This window comes from Peromyscus leucopus, chromosome 5 (assembly GCF_004664715.2).
Source record: "Peromyscus leucopus breed LL Stock chromosome 5, UCI_PerLeu_2.1, whole genome shotgun sequence".
NCBI classification, from domain to species: Eukaryota; Metazoa; Chordata; class Mammalia; order Rodentia; family Cricetidae; genus Peromyscus; species Peromyscus leucopus.
Window position 1 is genome coordinate 14,128,677 of NC_051067.1, and position 21,034 is coordinate 14,149,710.

At 41.6% G+C, this 21,034-nt stretch overlaps 2 protein-coding genes across 2 annotated transcripts in view; one reads left to right on the top strand and one right to left on the bottom strand.

Annotated features, from left to right (window-relative positions):
- The window catches only part of LOC114689503 (centromere protein P), a 216,229-nt gene that overhangs the window by 177,882 nt on the left and 17,313 nt on the right, over positions 1-21,034 (top strand). The window lies entirely within an intron of this gene.
- Positions 12,861-21,034, bottom strand: part of Ippk (inositol-pentakisphosphate 2-kinase) — a 68,840-nt gene continuing 60,666 nt past the window's right edge. Inside the window, exon 13 of the mRNA XM_028863828.2 lies at positions 12,861-17,270. Coding sequence (XP_028719661.1) covers positions 17,264-17,270 — 7 coding nt within the window. The 3' untranslated portion in view covers positions 12,861-17,263. The remainder of the gene's footprint in view (positions 17,271-21,034) is intronic.

Genomic DNA, 21,034 nt, shown 5'->3' on the forward strand with positions numbered 1-21,034 from the left:
GAATTGTATATAGAAAATTAACTGAGAGAACTAGAGAGCAAGCCAATAAGTAGTTTTCCTGCATGATTTCTGCCTCTGTTCATGCTTGAGTTCCTGTCCTGACTCCCTCAGTGACAAATTGTAACCTGGAAGCATACAGTTACTTTTGGTCTTAGTGTTTATCACAGCAAAAAAAGCAAACTACAACAAAAATTGGTACCAGAAGTGGGGTATTGCTCTGATGGGCCTGACCATGTTATTGGTGGGAGGTGGGGAGACAGTGAAGATTTTAAAACTTTGATCCAGAAAAGCTATTGAGAGCTGAGAGCTTAATGAGCTGTTCTTTGGGAGCTTGGAATGCAGAGAGACAATGCAGAGAGAAGTGCTGACAATGGAGGCCATTGTGAAGTTTCAAAGGAAAGAAAACATCTTTCAGGGATGTGGTTGATATATTGTCATCTCAATAAACTTATCTGGGGGTCAGAGAACAGAACAGCCACAATATTAAACATAGAGGCTAGGCAGTGGTAGCACATGCCTTTAATTCTAGCATTCCAAAGGTAGAGATCCACCTGGATCTCTGTGAGTTCAAAGCCACACTGGAAACATCCAGGCATGGTGACTCATGCCTTTAATTCCAGGAAGTGATGGCAGAAAGGTATATAAGGTGTGAAGACCAGGAACTAGGCTGGTTAAGCTTTTAGCCTTTGAGCAGCACAGTTTAGCTGAGATCCATTTGGATAAGGACTCAGAAACTTCCAGTCTGAGGAAACAGGATCAGCTGAGGAATTGTCGAGGTGAGGAAGCTGTGGCTTGTTCTGCTTCTCTGATCTTCCAGCATTCACCCCAATACCCAGCTCCAGGTTTGTTTTTATTAATAAGACCCTTTAGGATTCATTCTACACAGGAGTGTTCATATAGAATCTCTGTGGTTACTGTTTAAGTAGGGCTGAAAAAATAGCTGTGATTAACAAGAAATCAATACTACTGAAGTGAAACCTTCTATGTTTTACTGGGAAACTGGTTGCTGGTTAGCTAAGGCTAAAAACTTAACTGTGTTGTATAAAAGGCCAGCACCAGTGAAGTAAGTGGGAAGTATTTCCTTAGTGTCAGAATAAAGAAGCCATGGTCCAACAGGAAGCTAAGACTGTACATCAAGCTGGCAGCAGAATTTGGCAAATAATGTATAAGTCTCCCACATGATACTGGTTTTGAAGGCATGAAAGGGTCACAGAGAAAAGCTAAAGCTTGACACTGGGTGGCAAGGTCATTGGAGTTCCTGAAGAGAGACCAAAAGATGCCACCAGTGAAGGGACATTCTCAGTTGCAGTAGAGATCCCAGGATATTGAGGACTGTGAGATCCACCAAGAAGAGCAGCAAGTGTGGAATGGAGCTGGTCTTTGGAAGCTTGGTGTACTGTGGACGGCATAGCTGGAGAAGTGGATATGCCCAAGCCTTTTGCAGCCAAAACATCATGAGGGACTCCCAGATGTCAAACATACAGCTACAGGATTTGAGCTATACCGACAGACTGCAGTTTTGCTTACATGGGATTTTTATTCCCTGGTTCTTCTCTTTTGGAGTAAGGAAATATTCTTTTAGTAAGTAAGTACTTTTTTGTAGAAGCCCACGGTTAAGAAACTTCAGAGTGCGACTTTTAAAGTTGCACTGTATTTTATATTATGATACTAATATGAGATCTTGGTGACAAACAAAGAAATTATTAAGGCTTAAGGTGATGTGTTTGTGTACAAAGTGACAAGGAATCTACTTGTCAGATTCAGCTGTCAACTTGACAAAGCCCAGAGTTATGTGAGGAAGTCTCTGTTGGGGTGTCCTTAATCAGGTTGGCCTGTGGGCGTGCCTGTGCTGCATTTTCTTCTGTCGTTGTGTTTCAGGAGGCGCTCTCTTTTAACTTAGAGGAATGAGCATGACATATTGTTGAGTGACAGACAGGAAATTACCAATGTTTATGCCTTGTGGATGTATGAGTAGATATGAAGGCTGGGATATCTGATTAAAAATTAATCACAGTTTTTTTTTTTTTTTTTTTTTTTTTTTTTTTTTTTTTTTTGGTTTTTTGAGACAGGGTTTCTCTTGTGTAGCTTTGCGCCTTTCCTGGAACTCACTTGGTAGCCCAGGCTGGCCTCGAACTCACAGAGATCCGCCTGCCTCTGCCTCCCGAGTGCTGGGATTAAAGGCGTGCGCCACCACCGCCCGGCTTAATCACAGTTTTGTAGAGAATTTTATTGGTTATGTTATTTTATTCATAATTACTTTGTATAACTCCTGAATATTTGTCTACTTAGGAAAATAAGGCTGTTTCTATTTTACACGTACAACAAAACAAAACAAAAAGAGCTCCTTAAATAACAATTGCTCTGATCATGTAAGTTTTCAGTCAATCCCTTTAACTAGTAATTTAATATTTTTACACTGCTGTTTTACAACAAGGCAGGAAACTCTAAGGGATTTGATTCCTTCTTCATCTCTGCAGTTTCTCCCTCCTCTCAACTCCTGCCCTCCCCTCCTCTCACCTTCTGGATTTCGTCACATTGTTTTTGTTTTGTTTTGTTTTTTTCTAAAGATGGGGTCTCTATCTATATAGCCCTGGCTACCCTGAAACATACTATACAGACCAGGCTGGCCTCAAACTCTCAGAGATCAATCTACCTCTGCCTCCTGGGTGCTGGGATTAAAGGTATATGCCACTATGAATGGTCACGTCCTTTTTTTTTTTAAATTACATCATTCCCCTCTATTCCTTTTCCTTCCTCCAAGTCTTCGATGTCCCAACCTCTCAAATTCCTGGCTGCTTCTTCTTTAATTTGTGTGTGTGTGTGTGTGTGTGTGTGTGTGTGTGTGTGTGTGTGTGAGAGAGAGAGAGAGAGAGAGAGAGAGAGAGAGAGAGAGAGGTATCTCCTATTTTTAGTTGCCTATAGTTCTTGGTGTAAGATTGAGGCCACATGAGCTTTCTAGAGCTTTCCCTCATCCACATTAACATGTCTATCGGTGTCATCTTTGTTCAGCTCATATTTAGGCAGCCATGTTGTTGAGATTTTTGGGGGTGTATCTTCTTACATTCTAGGATACACAATCTGACAGCAATCTCCCTGTTCTTTTGACTCTTACCATCTTTCTCTCCTCCACAATGACCCCAGAGCCTTGGGTGTAGGAGTTGTTGTAGATATATCAGTAGGAACTGTGCTCCACAACTCTGCATTTTGATCAGTTATGGTTTTCTTTAATGGCCTCCATCTGTTGTAGAAAGAAGAAAACTCTCATCTGCAGAGAAGGTGAGGACAACACGTATCTATGGGGTAAAGACAAATGTTTAGAATATAGTTAAAGATTTTGCTGGTTTGTCAGGTGTCAGTTGTAGGTTATCCTTTAATATCCACAGTTGTAGGTTATCCTTTAATATCCACAGCTTCACTAGCCTTAGGGTAGTTGACTGTATTTCCAGTAGCAGGCTGACTTCTCTCTCGTTGAGCAGGTCTTAAGTCCTATTAGAGAGCTCCTGGTTACCACCAAGGGGTGTGTGCCACTGCTTCGTGGACCCTCAGTGTTGCCATTGTTGGTCATTAGTGTGGTTCATAGATGTCAGAGCTGGGCAGGACTATTGATTGCTTCCCTCCTTTGGAAAGTTGCGTGGCGCCTTCTAGTACCAAAGAAGCTTAGTCCCCAAGGAGAAGGCTTTCAGATCAGTTCCAACTCAGGGGCTCTGGGTCCTGGGTCTGGGTCCAAATTGCATGATGACTTCAGCAATGGGGACTTACCTTCTACTTCTGAGGGGCAACCAGGGGCAATAGCAATAGCAGTGAACACATGTGATTTCACTAAATTCTTAAACCATATTACATGCTTTATTATCTTCCATTCTATAATGGAGCAAAATTAAGGTGCCACAAAAGCAAAATGAGGAAACTGAATGGGGTTAAACTACCTAATGTTGGTTAAATGGGAAAGATGAGCAGCTAGTCTGATTTACTTTTCTTACAATGCTCAAGACATTATCACTGGTCAGTGCTTCCTTCCTGAGCAGCCTCTGAAGGGCATGTGAACAGCCAGCCACTCTCATCATCATTGGGTATCTACATCACAAAACTCCAGAACTGCTAATGAAAGTCAGTTCCTCACTGCTAGGACAGATTTGACAACAGGTAGCTGCAGTCAGGACCTGAGTCAGACCTAAGCCCTGTGACTTACTGAATCTACATGAGTTACAGGCCCTTTCTGGCACTCAGATGGCTAATCTTTAATGCAAGGCCATTAGAGAATTCTTAGGTTGTTTCTCTCAGGCTTTATAGGGTGTGGTGTTCTTGCCTTGAAAAACAGGCAGCCCAAAGCGTTCAGAATTGTTATTTTCCCTGTAATTTCCCTGCTGTAACCCCTGAAGCCCATGCTTAGTGAGGGACTGGTGAGAGAATCACACATATGGTAGTTTGAGCATTGTTGGGAATGAAGATTCTTTTCCACTGATACACTGTCTGAGGGAGATGGCTGTAAACCAGGGTGACCACAATATTTACAAAGGTATGTAATGAAAAAAGAAGGCTTTGGCAACTAACGTAACTCCATCACTCATGGGGAGGATAAAGAGACATTCACTTGAGGTTTAATAAATCAAAACATAGTGTTTGTCCTCAGCTTCAATTTTTCCCATTACTGGTGGATGATGTCACCATTTTCATTTCCCTTAGAATCTTTTTGTGTCCGGGAAAAGAAAATTAATATTAACTGTATTTATTATCATATATTCTTATTTTATGGTGAATTTTAGTTTTAATTTTGCCATTGTCCGGCTGGATCTGCATTTTAAAAGGCCACAGTGATTGTATTGTGCTTTGTGAAGCACACAGAAGGGGCAAATCTAGAAGCAGGGCACCACAGAAAAAGCTGTGGCACACTAAGGAAAGCCCTATTTGGATAAGGAGCTTAGTTCAGATGAAGCATTACTGACCAAGACAATGGCAGTGCACCAGTCACCCTATTCATCTCTAAATTAGGAGTATACACAGCAGATTCATGGCATCCTCTCATGAGTATGCAAACCTCAGCACTATTATGCAGCAATTTCCTCCCAGATAAAACCTTCAGTCCTGGAGGGGAGCTTATTAAGATGCAGAGTTTCCTAAGGAAAGGTGAAACACTCTATATTCCATTGTGCAAGGAAGCTCCTTAAAACTCAGAAAGTAAACAACTTCAAAGTTTAAGGAAGTCCCTGAAACTGATTAGATAACACAAGGCTTCTCCCTTTCCAAGCATGAATAAGCTATAACTAAGAGACACTGTCAGACAAGAAAAGCTGCCTGAAGAGGCTCAGACAAGCTAAGTTGCCTAGAGAGATACTCTCCACATGTCAAGTTGCCTACAGGTTCCATATTGAACTCCAAGTTTCTAGCTTTCGTGAGAACTTTTGGTGAATGCAGCTGTCTTCAAGCCATTCCTGCTCCTGAAAGTAATCTCTCACCCATATTCCTAGAAGTCACCCCAGTAAAACTCACTGTGTCACCAGGAAAAGAGGGGGGGGGGAAGGGGAGAGAGAGAGAGAGAGAGAGAGAGGGAGAGAGAGAAGAAGAAGAAGAGGAGGAGGAGGAGGAGGAGGAAGAAGAAGAGGAAGAAGAAGAGAGAAGCTTGTGGCAGCCAAGCAGTGGTGGCGCACTCCTTTAATCCCAGCACTCAGGAGGTCAGACTGGTCCACAGAGTTCCCGGACAGCCAAGGGCTATGTAGAGATCCGGCTCAAAAAGCAGAAAGAGAGAGAAACTATTTTGGTTATCCAGGAAAGGGAGATTCCTTTACCAAGGTTGGGGGAGTATGTAAAATTAGTGAAACTTGAGGTTTATTTGGATATAGGAAAGTGGAGGAAGAGGAATCAGGTATATGACGTTTATCTTTTGGGTATAATCCAACTGTATTTCAGGTTAGTTATTTACTGAGGTGACCACAGGCTAGCACAATCAGTTCTGCAGATCAAGGGAACTATGGGCTAGAAATAAGATCCATTAGAATGTGGTAGATAGTACTGAAGCCACAAAACAGAATGAAATCATCAACCACTGTGTATAATAAAGCTGTGAGGCAAGGTTTATTGAGAATTAGAGGAACAAAAGACTTTAAAGCTCTCCAAACTAAGTACTTGCATGCATTGTTGACAGAAATGTAAAATGATAAACTTTATTTAGACCACTTTATCAAACTCTACTAAGTGCTAAGCCATTCTGCTTCTAGGAATCTATCTTACAGAAAGTTATGCACAGATATACAACAGTCTCTTATGTGGATATTTGTTTTAATATAAAGTATTAAAAACTCACAAGTAACCAAATGATTGTTGAAAAAACGTAGATTAACTTCTATAATATATTAGACGAATCTGGGAAACAGCGGAGTAAGAGACACCAGGAATCAGTCTTCCCACTTAGATAACAACTAAACTGACAGAATCTGTCTGATGTAACTATTTTTTGAATTCTGGAGACTATTAAAGGCTTGCAACATCCCACAGGATGGCTAGGGTAGTAAATTGTGGTTAATTTGATCAGTTTCAGCTCTTAGCACAGTAGCTGCTAACCAACCTAGCTCTATCTCAGTGTCTGGAACACGTTCCTGGAATAAACCAATGTTCCCTATTACATATTGGGGATTTGTTCTCTAACTGCCGCTTCTTTTTCTTTTCTTTTCTTTCTTTTTTTTTTAATTTTACTTAAATAATGGGGTTTTTTTTTTTCATTTATTTTACATACTGACTGCAATTTCCCCTTCCTCCTCTCCTCTGAGTCCCCCCCTTCATTCTCCATTCAGAAAGGGGCAGGCCCCATGGGCTTGAGCAAAGCATGGCACATCAAGATGAGGCAGGACCGAGCTCCTCCCCTTGCATCAAGACTGGACACGGTCATCCAGCATGGGCAACAGGTTCCCAGAAGCCAGCTAAGTGCCAGGGACAGGTCCTGATCCCACAGCTAGGAGTCTTACAAAGATATCAAGCTACACAACTGTCACACACATGCAGAGGACCTAGGTCGGTCCCATGGAGGCTCCCTAACTGTTGGTTCAGAGTCCATGAGCTCCCACAAGCTCAGATCAGCTGTCTCTGTGGGTTCCTGTCATGACCTGCCTAGCTCATACAATCCCTTCTCCCTTTCTTCAGAAAGACTCCCAGAGCTCAGCTCAGTGCTTGGCTGTGGATCTCTGCATCTACTTCCATCAGTTACAGGATCGAGTATCTCTGATGACAATTAGGGTAGTCACCAGTCTGATTACAGGAGAGGGCCAGTTCAGGCCCCCTCTCCACTATTGCTAGGAGTCTTAGCTGGGGTTATCCTTGTGGATTCCTGGGGGTTTCCTTGGCACCAGGTTTCTCCCTAACCCCAAAATGCACCCCCCCCATCAAGATGTCTCTTTTGTTACTGTCCCCTCCGTCCCACCTCCAACCTGCCTCCCCATTCGGCCCACCCAACCCGCTCCCTCAAGATAATTGCTGCTTCATATCATAAAGGTTCAGAGTCAGGATCCATTGTGGTTGCCTGTCTTAGTCAGGGTCTCTATTGCTGTGACAAAACACCATGACCAAAAGCAAGTTGGGGAGGAAAGGGTTTATTTGATGTACACTTCTGCATTGTGGCCTATCACTGAAGGAAGTCAGAACAGGAACTCAGGAACCTGGAGGCAGGAGCTGATGCAGAGACCATGGAGGGGTGCTGCTTACTGGCTTGCTCCCCATAGCTTGCTCAGGCTGCTTTCTTATACAAGCACCATCCACAATGGGCTGAGCCCACCCCAATTGATCACTAATTAATTAAGAAAATACCCTACAGGCTTGTCTGTTCACAGCCTGATCTTATGGAGGCATTTTCTTTTCATGTTTGTTTTTATTTTTTTTCCCCCCAAGACAGGGTTTCTCTGTATAGCCTCTGTACTGGGACTTGCTCTGTAGACCAGGTTGGTCTACAAACTGCTCAAACTCAAAGATCTACTTGTCTCTGCCTCCTGAGTGCCAGGACTAAAGACGTGCACCACACAGCACCAGGAGCCATTTTCTTACTTGAGGTTCCCTCCTTTCTGATAACTCTCGACTTGTGTCAAATTGACATAAAACTATCCAGCACATTGCCCCTCCCTTCATTTTTTGCAAGCCCTTTCTTTTCCTACTGAAGCCACTCATACACTCCTTTTTATTGTTGTTCTTTATTTGGGAGCTAAATACTAAAGACTGGGTCATTAATAAGTAACTGTAGAGGCTAGGGAGATGTTTCAGTGGATCAAGAGCTTACTATGCAAGGATGAGGACCTAAGTTCAAATCCCCAGCACCAATGGAAAATAGCAGTGTACACCTGTAACGTCAGCACTAGGGAATGGGAGGAGACAAGTGGACCTCTAGAGCTTACTGACCAGCCAGTCTAGCTGAAATAGTGAGCTCCAGGTTCAGTGAAAGACCCTGTCTCAAAAAAATAAGGTGGGGAATGATAGAAACAGACATCTGTAGTTGACTTCTGACTTCCACAAACACACACAGCTACAAGCTCACCTGTATACACATGTACACACATACCATACAGAAAACATATGTATTACCCACAAATAACACTAAGAAAAGCTAACTGCAATGATAAGCAAGGGTAAGAAAAATAAATGATAAAAGAGGTAAATATGAGCCGGGCGTGGTGGCGCACGCCTTTAATCCCAGCACTCGGGAGGTAGAGCCAGGCGGATCTCTGTGAGTTCGAGGCCAGCCTGGGCTACCAAGTGAGCTTTAGGAAAGGCGCAAAGCTACACAGAGAAACCCTGTCTCGAAAAAAACCAAAAAAAAAAAAAAAAAAAAAAAAGGTAAATATGATCCAATGTACACTTATACATATGTAGAAATGTTATAGTGAAGTCCTTTGCATTCTGTATAGTCATTATATGATAATTTAAGTATCCCAATATATAAGGAAAGCTAGAAATTGACAGTACATGTTCCAAGAAAGGCACTAGTTCTGAATACATCCAAGAAGACATTAAGTTTGCACTTTAGGCTGATCTTTGGTGCAAAGACAGCCTACAACAGTAAGAAAAATAAAACATTTTTTTTTTTAAGATTTATTTATTTATTATGTATACAGTGTTCTGTCTGCATATACACTTGCAGGTCAGAAGAGGGCACCAGATCTCATTACAGATGGTTGTGAGCCACCATGTGGTTGCTGGGAATTGAACTCATGACCTCTGGAAGAACAGCCAGTGCTCTTAACCTCTGAGCCATCTCTCCAGCCCAATAAAACATTTTTTAAAAATACAGTTAACTCTGGGGAAAGGGGAAAGTTCTGATTTCCATTATTAGCACATTTTTAGCAAGCAGTATTAAGGGGCTGTACGATACTATCAAGCATGCCAACATGCAACATAGAAGTCACAGGGAAGAAAAAGGGACAGAATGAATATTTGAAGACATAATAACTAAAAAAATGAACATAAATATAAACATGCCCTGAACTACATATTCAGTTCAATGAACCTATCTATGTCAAAGACATTATGTCAGATTTCTTGGAAAAACGACTTTATCTGAAGGATGCTCAAATAATTAAGATGTGAGAGAGATCAAGTTTTTATGAACAAAACAGAAAATTAATAGAGATAGCAAATATAGAAATCCAAAAGAAATCCAGCAAGGCTATATAGTAAGACCCTGTCTCAAAATAAAACTGTTGAAGACTCTAGAAACAGACCAGAGTCAAAGAACAAATCATTTGGAGGCTAATTCTGTCTACCTATAGACTTTATAGAAAGATTAAGTCTTTCTTTCCCATTCTACACCTGTCATTGTCGTTAATAGAATTGGCTGCGATCATTAAGTCTCCCTGTTGAATAATAGCAGAAACTCTTCCAGTAAACCCAACCACACAAGAGTCAGAGCTGAGAAGCACTGAAGAATGTGCTTGGCTTATATGTCATGAAGAATTGCAGAAACTCCCCAGGATCTGGGAATAGAAATGGGAGCCCTTTCATGTCTACTCTGTCTGCAGATTCTGTCCCACTTTCTTTTTTTAGGGTCTTGTGTTGCCTTATCCCTATACTTTGTGTAACTTCGCTTCATTCTCTTTCACGAAGCGTGATCTTCTGCAGAACAGCCATCATTGTGTTGGCAGACATGTGACCCAAAGGACCCACCTGTGTCTCCTCAGTCCAAACAGTGTCCCAGATAGGTGGTCAAGGAAGTTTCTGGTTTCTCCAAAAGATTTTCCTTGGGTCAGGCTTTCATCCCTGGTCCTTTACACTATGATCTGTGGGGTCAAGTTCAAGTACAGGTCATGCAGGTATTGCTGAATGGTAGTAATATAGGGTATAATGAAATTACTGTAAATTCAGCAAAAGGTTGTCCAGGTGGATAGTCATATGGCAAAGCCTTTGTGGTGAAAGTTCTTATTGTTGAATAGAACTTTCTTGAGTAAACTTCCAGAGGAGACCATCTTTATATTGTTGGAGTGTGCTTCACTGTGTGGCCTAAAGCAAACTTTACCCCTATTAATCTGTCAGTGTTAGGACTTGATTATTTTTTCTTTACCTGGTATATTTATAACAGTATCTGTACGTGATCACAAGAACCTTCCACAGTTTTTAGCTCTATGTCATGAGAATTGTCCTTTAATTATATGCAGGTGTCTTTTTTTTTTTTTTTTTGTATTTTGTTTTGTTGAAACAGGGTCTCTGTATGACTCTGGCTCCCAAGTGCTAAGATTAAAGGCATGTGCCACCACACCCAGCTATATACAAACTTTAAAGATTAGTGTTTGCTTTCATTCTTAGCAGTTTTTGAAAATCAGTTATTTGGAGAGTGGTTTAAAAGCATTAGTTATAGGTAGATAACAGTTGGTTTTGCATTTAAACTAATTTCAAGCAGGCTTTAGTGAAACAAACAATATTTGCACTATGAAATCACCAGCTTATGAGCTGCAGGAGCTGTGCCATCATCTGCTTATGATGGTATGCCATTTGGTGTCTATAATTCATAACAGAAGTGAATTTTAAATGTTTACATGCTGAAAATAGCTTCTTGATTCCAGGAGAGGAACATTAGCAATGACTGAGCACTCAGCTGTGACCGGGCTCTCTGTTAGGACCTGGCGCTTTCTTTTTTTTTTTTTTTTTTTTTTTTTTTTTTTTTTTTTTTTGTTTGTTTGTTTTGTTTTGTTTTGTTTTGTTTTTCGAGACAGGGTTTCTCTGTGTAGCTTTGCGCCTTTCCTGGAACTCACTTGGTAGCCCAGGCTGGCCTCAAACTCACAGAGATCCGCCTGGCTCTGCCTCCCGAGTGCTGGGATTAAAGGCATGTGCCACCACCGCCCGACTAGGACCTGGCGCTTTCTTAAGTGTATCGTCTTGACCTCTTCACAAGTCCTACGAAGGCTTCCTGCCGCGTCAGACATGAGTCAGAGACTGATCGTATCACTGCAGTTGCCTCTCCTTCAAACTGTCTCAGGCACCTATTCTTGCCTCACATTGCCATCCCCGCATCAGTCCCACCCTCTTTAGGAGGTGCCATTCATTTGTTTACCATCTGTGTTGATGCTGCCTTCCTGAGCAAAGCCCTGATAGCGTGTGCACTCGGACCTCTGGGCCATACACAGTGGCCGAAGTAAGGCAGTAGGTGCCCTCTTCTCTGCCGTATTCCTTTGAAACGGGTCTCTTCCCGAGCCCAGAGCTCATGGTTTTTGGTTAGTCTGGCAGCAGCAAGCCCCAGTGAGCTTCCCATCCCTGCCCCATAGGGCAGTGGAGTCACAAGCACTCAAGAGACCATACCCACCTTGTTCCATGGGAACTGATAGCTAAACTCAGGGCTGCGTGCTTGGGCAGCCTAACCTGTGCTCTTAACTACTGCGTCGTCTCTCCAGCCTTTACTCACTAATTTCACTAAATTCCTTTTTACTTGATTTCCTTTAGCTTTTTCATTTGTAAGTCAATTACATTTATAAATTTCATAAATTCAACAAAAATCCCATAGGGGGAAAAAAGCACCAGTTTAGAGAACACACGAAAGAATTTTTTATCACTTGGAAAAATAAGCATCTATTAAGTGAAAATTATAGGACAACCTGGATAAAATTACAAATAAAAAGTTGTCAAAGCGTTCTATAATAAATAAAAACTCTTAAAGAAAGTGGTGTTTTGTTTTTAAAAAGTTATAGAAACAGCCGGGCGGTGGTGGTGCATGCCTTTAATCCCAGCACTCGGGAGGCAGAGCCAGGTGGATCTCTGTGAGTTCGAGGCCAGCCTGATCTACAGAGCGAGATCCAGGACAGGCACCAAAACTATGCAGAGAAACCCTGTCTCAAAAAAATAGAAACAGATTGACATCTGTATATTTTTAAAAGGTCATTTGAATTTTTAAAAATTTAAGCCTAGTAATGGTGGCACAGGCCTTTGATCCCAGCACTCGGGAGGCAGAGGCAGGTGGATCTCTGAGTTCCAGGACAGCCAGGGCTACACAGAAAAACCCTGTCTCAAAAACCCAAAACCAAAAAACAATTAGGGATTAGTCGAATAGCAGGTTAAATATAGCTAAAGAAGAAAAGTAGGAGATAAATTTGAGAAAGCCCTAATCACAATAACAACAGCAAAACAAATCCTCTATGTCCCTTTGTACCTATAGATGACCTTTACTGGACATTTAATCTACATGAAGTAATGTCATTGATCTTTGTGTCTAGCTTCTTTTACTTGGAATTGTGTTTGGGGTTTGTCGATGTTGTACTGGGCATGAGTACTTTGTTTCTTTTTATTAATCAGTGGAACTCTGGCTACTAATAAGCCACACCTGTTTAGCCACTCACCAGTTTAGGGAAATTAGATTATTTGAAATTGTCTGTAATGAATAACTACCATGAACATTCACACACAAGTTTGTATACAGATGTGCTTTATTTCTCTGGTTAGATTTTTAGGAGTGGAACTGTTGTATGACAAACTTATATGTATTGCTTATGAAACTCACAGACCATTGTGATGTCACAGAAAATAACATAGCAGGGCACCCCAAGATCAGTTTCTCTATTAAAACCCCCACAAACTGCCAAATTTGACAGAATAAACCATGACGAACCCTGGGATCAAATCAGATACTTGCAGCAGCTGAGGAGTGCTGGGTGAGAGAGAGCCACTGGATTTCAGAGGAAAACATTGTCAATTCTTCTCCATGCTGGCAGTGGCCCTGAGGCTAGCAGCCCACACTCTTGATGTAGCTAGAGTTAGGGGACAGATACAAACATCTTTCCAATACTGTGCTGTGTGTTCTGATCTGCTTTGATGGTTCCGCAGGAGAGCAGTGCAGCACCTGGTCTGTCATACTTAGACCCCTGGCAATAGCAGCTTTCTGAGATGTACAACTTCATGTGCTCCCAAAGCCTGCCGGGACAAGGGACTGCAGAGAAGTCATATAGCGGCTAGCCAGCCCCCCAAAAGAAAGAAAAACTGGAAAGAGGAAGAGGGGGGAGAAATAATGTTTGGAAACGCCACTGCATACATAAAGAAAAACAGTACACCATGCATGCCCAGGACTGATGCCTGCTAAGAAAAGACTAGACAGGGACCAGGCCTACCCCTCTGGGGTAAAGGCAGAGATATGGGCTATCCTAGCACCAAAAAGGTGCCCACTTCAATGCCAAGCTCCAAAGGCCAGGAGAATTTTGTTTTGTTTTGTTTTTCTTTTCTTCTGGGCTCCAGGCATTCAAAGGACTCTGCTGGGTCATTGGCTATGAATATAACGGTACTCTAGAGACTCCATAGTGATCACATAGAAGACTACAGTCATAGTACATCAGGCTGGAAGTTGCTAAACATGCATATATATCTCTCAGTTGACCTTTAGGGCAAGGAAGACTATGACTGCCAGAGTCATCAGACTCCAGTATTCCAAAGAAGCAGTTTAGTTCTGCTGCCCTCTCTGTCCACAGCGTTTGAACAAGCCCCTCACACTCCAGTGCTGTGGATGCAGCCAGTCTAGCTGTCATGGTTTTCCCACCACTGTAACCCCTGAAACTGAACCAAAATAAACCTTCCTCATGAAAAGTAAATGTAGCCCAGCAACAGCAAAAAAGAAAAAGCATAGAAAGTAACAAGAAAGAATGATCCATTCACAGGAAATAGGGCAGGAAAAAGTGAAAATATCAACAAGAATATATATGTTATTTTTTAAAGCATCTAAATGAAATTCATTTACATACAAAGGAATGTTTTTTCAGGCATAAAAGAAATGAAATATTAAATTGTCTAGAAAGCTTTGCTGAAAAAGCCAGACACTAAAAGTTGTGTATTTACGGTCCTGTTTCTATGAATTATGTAAGATAGATAAATTCATAGAAACATAAGTGAAGGGGCTGGCTGTGGTGGCACAAACCTTAAATTCCAGCACTGGAGAGACAGAACCAGGTGGATCTCTGTGAGTTCAAGGCCAGCCTGTCTACATATCAAGTTCCAGGACAGCAAAGGCCTTGTCTCAACCTCCCCCCACCCCCTACAAAAAACTGAAATGAATAGGTGTGGGCTACTGGGGGTTTTCAGAGGGGAGAGTGCAATGGACTAACTGATGAGTGTGACTTTTATTTGGAAGTAGTAAACATGCTTTGGGAATAGAGGTAGTAGGTGCTCAAACAGCACTCCGAATGTCCTAAGTTTCAGCAAATCGGTCACTTTAAATAGTTTATGCTATATGAGCTTTATGAAAATTAAAAGAACAAGCAGCTGTATGTCTAAAAAAGCCCCTTCTCTTGCACCTTCTTCTTCTCCATGCCCCAACCCCCAGGACATGGGCTCGGGAAAAAGCTTAGAGTAATGTTACCAAGACTGACACCTGGTTCTTCCCAGTCCAGCAGGACTCAAATGATGTTACCATTCTCTCTGAAAGAGGCACAGGGCAAGTGAGAACAAAAATTAGATAATCCCAAGGGTAACCCATGTGGGATTAAGTCACAGGGTCAGGGATCAGATTTAATGATGCAGGAAGCTGAAAGACTCACACCACTGCAAATAGCACATTCCAACAGTGAAACTCCCATGGAAAGCAGACCTGTATGCAGCTATGAATAAATGAATAGCTTATCTTTCTATGAAATTTAAAGAAATGATTTTCACTTTGCTTACCATGTGAATGGATCATTTCAGAATGCATAATACGCATTAAAAAGAGCAAAGGAAATATCTGATTGATTTTACAGAATAAAACACCTTTTCCATATTCTCACCTCATTTGTTATTGTCTGCCTTTTTATGGGGTATCCTAATAAACGATTACTTATACTTGTAAAGGTTTCAGATGAAGTATCATATAGATCTCTTTTTTTATTTCCAGCTATTTATTATAGCTCAGATTGAAAGCCTATTTTAGCTGCTTTCTTTTATGAAATCGTCTTATAATGCAAATAGAAAACAACCACATGTAACCAGGCATGATGCACTAAAGGAGGCAGAAGCCAGTGGGTCTCTGAGATAGAGGCCAGCCATGGCTATACAATCAGACCCTATCTCAAGAAAAGGGGAAAAAAAGAACTACACATTCTGAAGCTTTTCAAGTTTGTATTCTGTCTTATTTTGTGCTTTCTAAGAGTCTCACTATACAGCTCTGGCTGCTCTTTGAATTTACCAGTGTAAACCAGCCTTGCAATCATCCTCCTGTCTCAGCCTCCCAAGTGCTAGGATTACACAGGCTTGCCATGTCTGGGTGGCTATACTAGCTTTTAATTGTGGTGTATTAATATGTTTTTAAATAATATATTTATCTGATAAACACAAACCATATTGTTTCACTCCTACTTCCCCCTCCATCTTACTAACAAGTGAGCAGATTCTTTCTCTAAGAATGTACAGACTGGCTCCTCAGGAGACCATGGTGCACTTGAGCCCTTCCTTGCTGTGAGTTGTAATTAAGTAAATGATTTCATATGTCCATATGTTAATATAATCTCTTTATGAGAACATTATTATCTCATTCTGTGGGACAAAAAAGACCCAAGTCTATTTGCAAATGCCCCTGAGAGAATTTTCAGTAGTGACTGGACATTCTGAAGAGGCGTTGAGTGAAGCCATCCATCTGCACAGTTTCCCAGGGGCTCTAGTGCTGCTAAACTAACAAACTAACTGCTTGTTCTAAAGGCTTTTTGTTTTGTTCTCAGGCTCCAACTTCAGTTTCTCTTTAGTGTGTTTGCTTGTTTGGTAAAGAGCAGTAAAACATGTCTACTTAGTATTCAGTACTTGTAAATAAGGAATGTCTTCTTCCTGTTACAAATATGTAAACAGGAGTTGTATTAAAGATGCTTGGTGTTTAAAACATAGATTTCCTATTTGCAACTGAAGTATAACTTTTTAAAAACTGAAATCTGTTTTTGGCTGTTCTTTCTTTAAGCGGGGGAAGAAAACTTGCAGCTTGACTGTCTTGGCCCACACTCCCTGTTTCCATTCCTGCTGCTGGCCAGGGCTGCATAAGCAGCGGTTGTTATGCAAGCTTCCAGGCCTCCAGGGCCTTATCCTTCCCAGACCTCAAATACAGCATCTGGCTGTTTCCAAATAGAGCTAAGAACTATACAGCCCTATTCTATTTCTTTGGTCAGCTTCGGCTTCTGGAAATTACTATGTCACTGCAAGTTTATTTAACCCTACATTCCAACTGAAATATTGTTTAAATACATTATTTACTTTTAATTGACCCAAGCTGAATTATTAATAGAGAAAGGTTTTTTAAAGACAAATGAGGTTCAAAAATATTTAAAAACAAATGTCTACAACTAAAATCTTCATGTAACAAAGATGTCTAAGCTGTACTTCTTGTCCATTTATTTAAAATGCAATTCAGCTAACTCCAGTTGAGTCAAAGCATACAAACCGTAGCTCAAAATAAGAACTATAGAGGACTTTGTTATATGCAAATGAGCCGACAGCAGGTAGAGCAACATTAAAACCTCTGTATGTTCAGGCAGTTTTGCTTGATACATTGAAATCCCAAGAGAATGGAAAAGCACAAGAAACATCCCTCAGAACAGAGTCAGAGCTCATTGTGTGTAAGCCATAAGACTTAGTGAGCAACATGCCCACCCTGTTGATCATGATGCAGATGAGACATGGAGACTGCTCCTCCAGCACAGTATCCTAGAGCATAGCACCTTGAAAGGTTGACGAAGAAGGGCAGTTGCAAAGACTGGGAAGTTCTTGGCACACACCACAATCCTGTAGTTACGTTTCTTTACTCATTGTGTGCTTTTTCCTCTAGTTTGATGCCTCATGAAGTCACATATGCTGCCTTTTGTCTTTTTTTTTTTTAACCTCTGGCAAAATAAAGCAAAGCAAAGGGCATATATTATAAATAGACAGGTTAGTAATTTTTCACAAAAAGAGTTTGTATAGCCACCTCCCAAATCAGGAGACAGAAAGAGCAGTCCCCAGAAACATTTCCCTCCTCCCAGTCCTTGCTTCTGCTGGCTTCTGGTGGAGAGACCAACCTGATGTACACCTTCATGGGAAGAAGGGCTGTAGGAGCACTGTGTGTAATCACAGATCATTTATCTCATCCTCGTATGGAATTCACAAAACATCTACCATCCTGTTCCTAGGTCCTGCTCAGTTCCAGCTGTAATAAATAGTGCTGTGAGTGTGTAAGGACAGGTTGTTTGGCTTGAGTATATGTTGTCAGTTTCCCAAAGTAACTGCCAATTTACTCAAACAGTGAATGAGAGTTCCAATTGTTCACGTGTTTCAGCACTAGTATTGTTAATTGATTTTAGCCACTTAACTGTGTTGTACCTTTGTGGTTTAATTTGCATCCCCTGATGTATTGTGATTTATTCATGCGTGTGTGTGTGTGTGTGTGTGTGTGTGTGTGTGTGTGTGTGTTAGTTTTTGTTGTTGTTGTTGTTGCTTTTGAAACAGGGTTTCTCTATGTAGCACTGGAGTCTGTCCTGAAACTTGCTCTGTAGACCAGGCTGGCCTCAAACTCAAGAGATCCACCTGCCTCTGCCTCCTGAGTGCTGGGATTAAAGGCGTGCGCCGCCACCACCCAGCTCATTTTTTTTTTTTAAATTAAACTCTTTCATGACAACATAGATCGTGGTAAAATCAGTCTGCATTAGCTTAAGCAGAAAAGGAATTTAAATGGCTTCCTCTAGCTCATGGTAGGGCTAAAGCTGTTGATACCTGGCCAATGAGAATGTAGCACCCCACCTACCAGTCACTCAGCACACTTTGTTGACTCCCTTGCCTAACTTTCAGTTTCAGAGGCAGGAAGTCTGCTTCCTAAGGGGCAGGGGCTGCACTACAAGACACTGTTGATACAGAGGTAAGCTGAGTCCCATGAACAGGTAGGCAAGATTTGTGTCAGAAAAGAAAAGGCTGGCAAAGCCTTCTGTGACACCATACACACACACACACACACACACACACACACACACACACACACACACACACACACATTCTGCTACATCATTTTAAATTAATACATCATTTTAAATTTATACATCATTTTAAATTAATACATCATTTTAAATTAATACATCTACATTTTAAATTAATACATTTTAAATTAATACATCTTCTTATGTTGGGTAGGCCATGGATAGGGTGATCTGAAGTATATTACATAGGGTGCTTTAGGAAAACAGTCATTTTAGAACAGCCAAGGATTTTTTCTTTTTAGTTCCCCTCATTTCCTCTAATTCAAGAGCTATTCCATGTTGAAATATGAATGGTTATAAAATGTTTTATAGAGAAATGGATAAAGACATAGCAGTCACTACTCTTCCATTATCTCCTTCAAGTTGGGAGGCCATAATAAGATGCTCCTATCACCCTGCCAGACCACAGTGAGGGCAGCAGTGATGAGTGTTTATGGAGCTGTCTCTGTGGTCTGTGGCCAGACTGTAAGGCAGGGGCTATGCCAGGGCCCAACTAAAAACTGTTCTTAAAATTCTTTCAACAAAACATGGAAGCCACTTAGTAAAATAACCATGTATGCTACTTAAACTAGTGATAGTAACAGGGAGAGTGTAGAGAAGCAAGAATATAGTAAACTGGAACCTTTACTCACTAGTCTCAAATGTGGTATGGGATCCTAGAAGTAAAATAAAGGAGCTTTGAATAAGGTGGGGACTTGTTATATTGTTGATGCCTCAATGCTGGTTCATTAGTACAGCCATCTATCTATGCTGATGTAAGGTGCTACCAGTAAGGTTTTATGCCCAAGCTGTGTACACTCTTGGTAATTTTTCTATCAATGTAAAACTTCTGAATATAATAAAATGTACAGAAAGCAGAAGAGAGAGGCCTTGAAAGAAGCTCAAGGTCACCCTGGAGCTCCTGCTTTGGCAGTCCTCTTTTGTCTCCTGCACTCTACTTGCAGCTCAGCTGCGTCACAGGGAAGAAGGAGCAGGCCAGCTCAGCCACTGTCTCCATCCTGGCTCCAGGACACTAAAACATCGTGTGTGAGCCGTGTTTGTCTTAAAAACAGGCATAATTCTACATCTTTGCCTCCAAAAGGCAGATCTGACATGATTGCTTAGATAAAAGATCTTTGAGCACTAGAACTGCTATGGACAGAGTAAATTTATCTATAACCTCAGTGACCAAAGCTGTCCTCCTATCTGGCTTCCTTTCTCCCAGGAATCCTTTTCTTTTTTCTTAACCATCAGCCAAAACTTAAGGATGGGAGAAGCAGGTAGATTTTTCTGAGTTCCAGGCCAGTCAGGGCTCATAGTGAGTCCCTGTCTCCAAGACATAATGCATAGACAAAGAGTCGGGAGAAAGAAAGGTGGCAATAAAATACTGGAACCTTGGAAGCAGGGGAGAGGACATCTTAAAGCCAGAAAAAGCCTGAGGAAAGCTCATTAATTCTGGGGATCCCACTGTACTTGGGGTGAGAGACGGAAGCAGGACAGGATAGAAGTTCAGATTCTCTCTAAGAGGCAGAAAGGGTCTTCTCCACCCCACATTTCCCCAGCATGATGGTCTGCCTGTGTGGGAGATAAGAAAAGACAAGAGGCTTCTAGGCTTGTAACAGAATGGCTATTTTTATTACCTTCCTCTACATAGATAATGGGTGTTAATAAAAAGTAAAGCATAGGAAGTACCTTTACTATATCTAGGCTATTTTAAATTTTATGTGTATGAATATTTTCCCTTTATTTATGTATATGTAGTGGGAATTCGCTCCGACATTGACCTTGGGCTATCTGGCCTGATATAGGCAGCACTGATCTGCCTAGTGACTGCTTAAAAGAGAGGTTTAGAAAGGGGGTAATGCTCTCTTGGGTGGTAAAGGATCAGTCCCCAGCTTTCCAAGGACTCTGCAACTAGATTTACCTTACCCTGTCTTAGTGAGTGTGTAGCAGGATCCTGTGCTGTTGTTCCCTTTGGGGGAGGGGGCCAAGTAGGTGCAGAGTCAAAGACACAGACTATGGGAGAATGTAGAAACAACAAGCTCAGTTTATTGAGGAAGAGGCAAGACTTATATACCCTCTACCCCACCCTGGGGGGAGGGCTGATGAATATGCATCTGCTGGTGTGACATGGCTGCCTCTCATTGGTCCAGGTCATCTTCAGACCATGTTTCAGCTGCTGTTGCTAAGGTCCTTAGGCAGATCCACTGTTGGCTCTCAGAAAGTATCTTTTTTACTTGTTTGGGCTGGCTGGCCCTCAAGTCATCCCCCAAGTGAGTCTGTTTTTCCCCATATGCTGTGGATATCACTCTATATAAATAAAATACTGATGGCCAGTGACCAGGCAGGAAGTATAGGCGGGACAAGGAGAGAGAATTGGGGAAACAGGAAGAAGGGGGAGAGACACTGCAGCCAGTGCCAGGACAAGCAGCATGTAAAGATGCCAGTAAGCCACCAGCCATGTGGCAAGGTATAGATTTATAGAAATGGGTTAATTTAAGATATAAGAACAGTTAGCAAGAAGCCTGCCACGGCCATACAGATTATAAGTAATATAAGCGTCTGAGTGATTATTTTATACATGGATTGTGGGGCTGCGGGGCTTGGTGGAACCTGGAGAGAAGCCCTCCAGCAACACCATAGAAACCCCTTAATAAATTAAT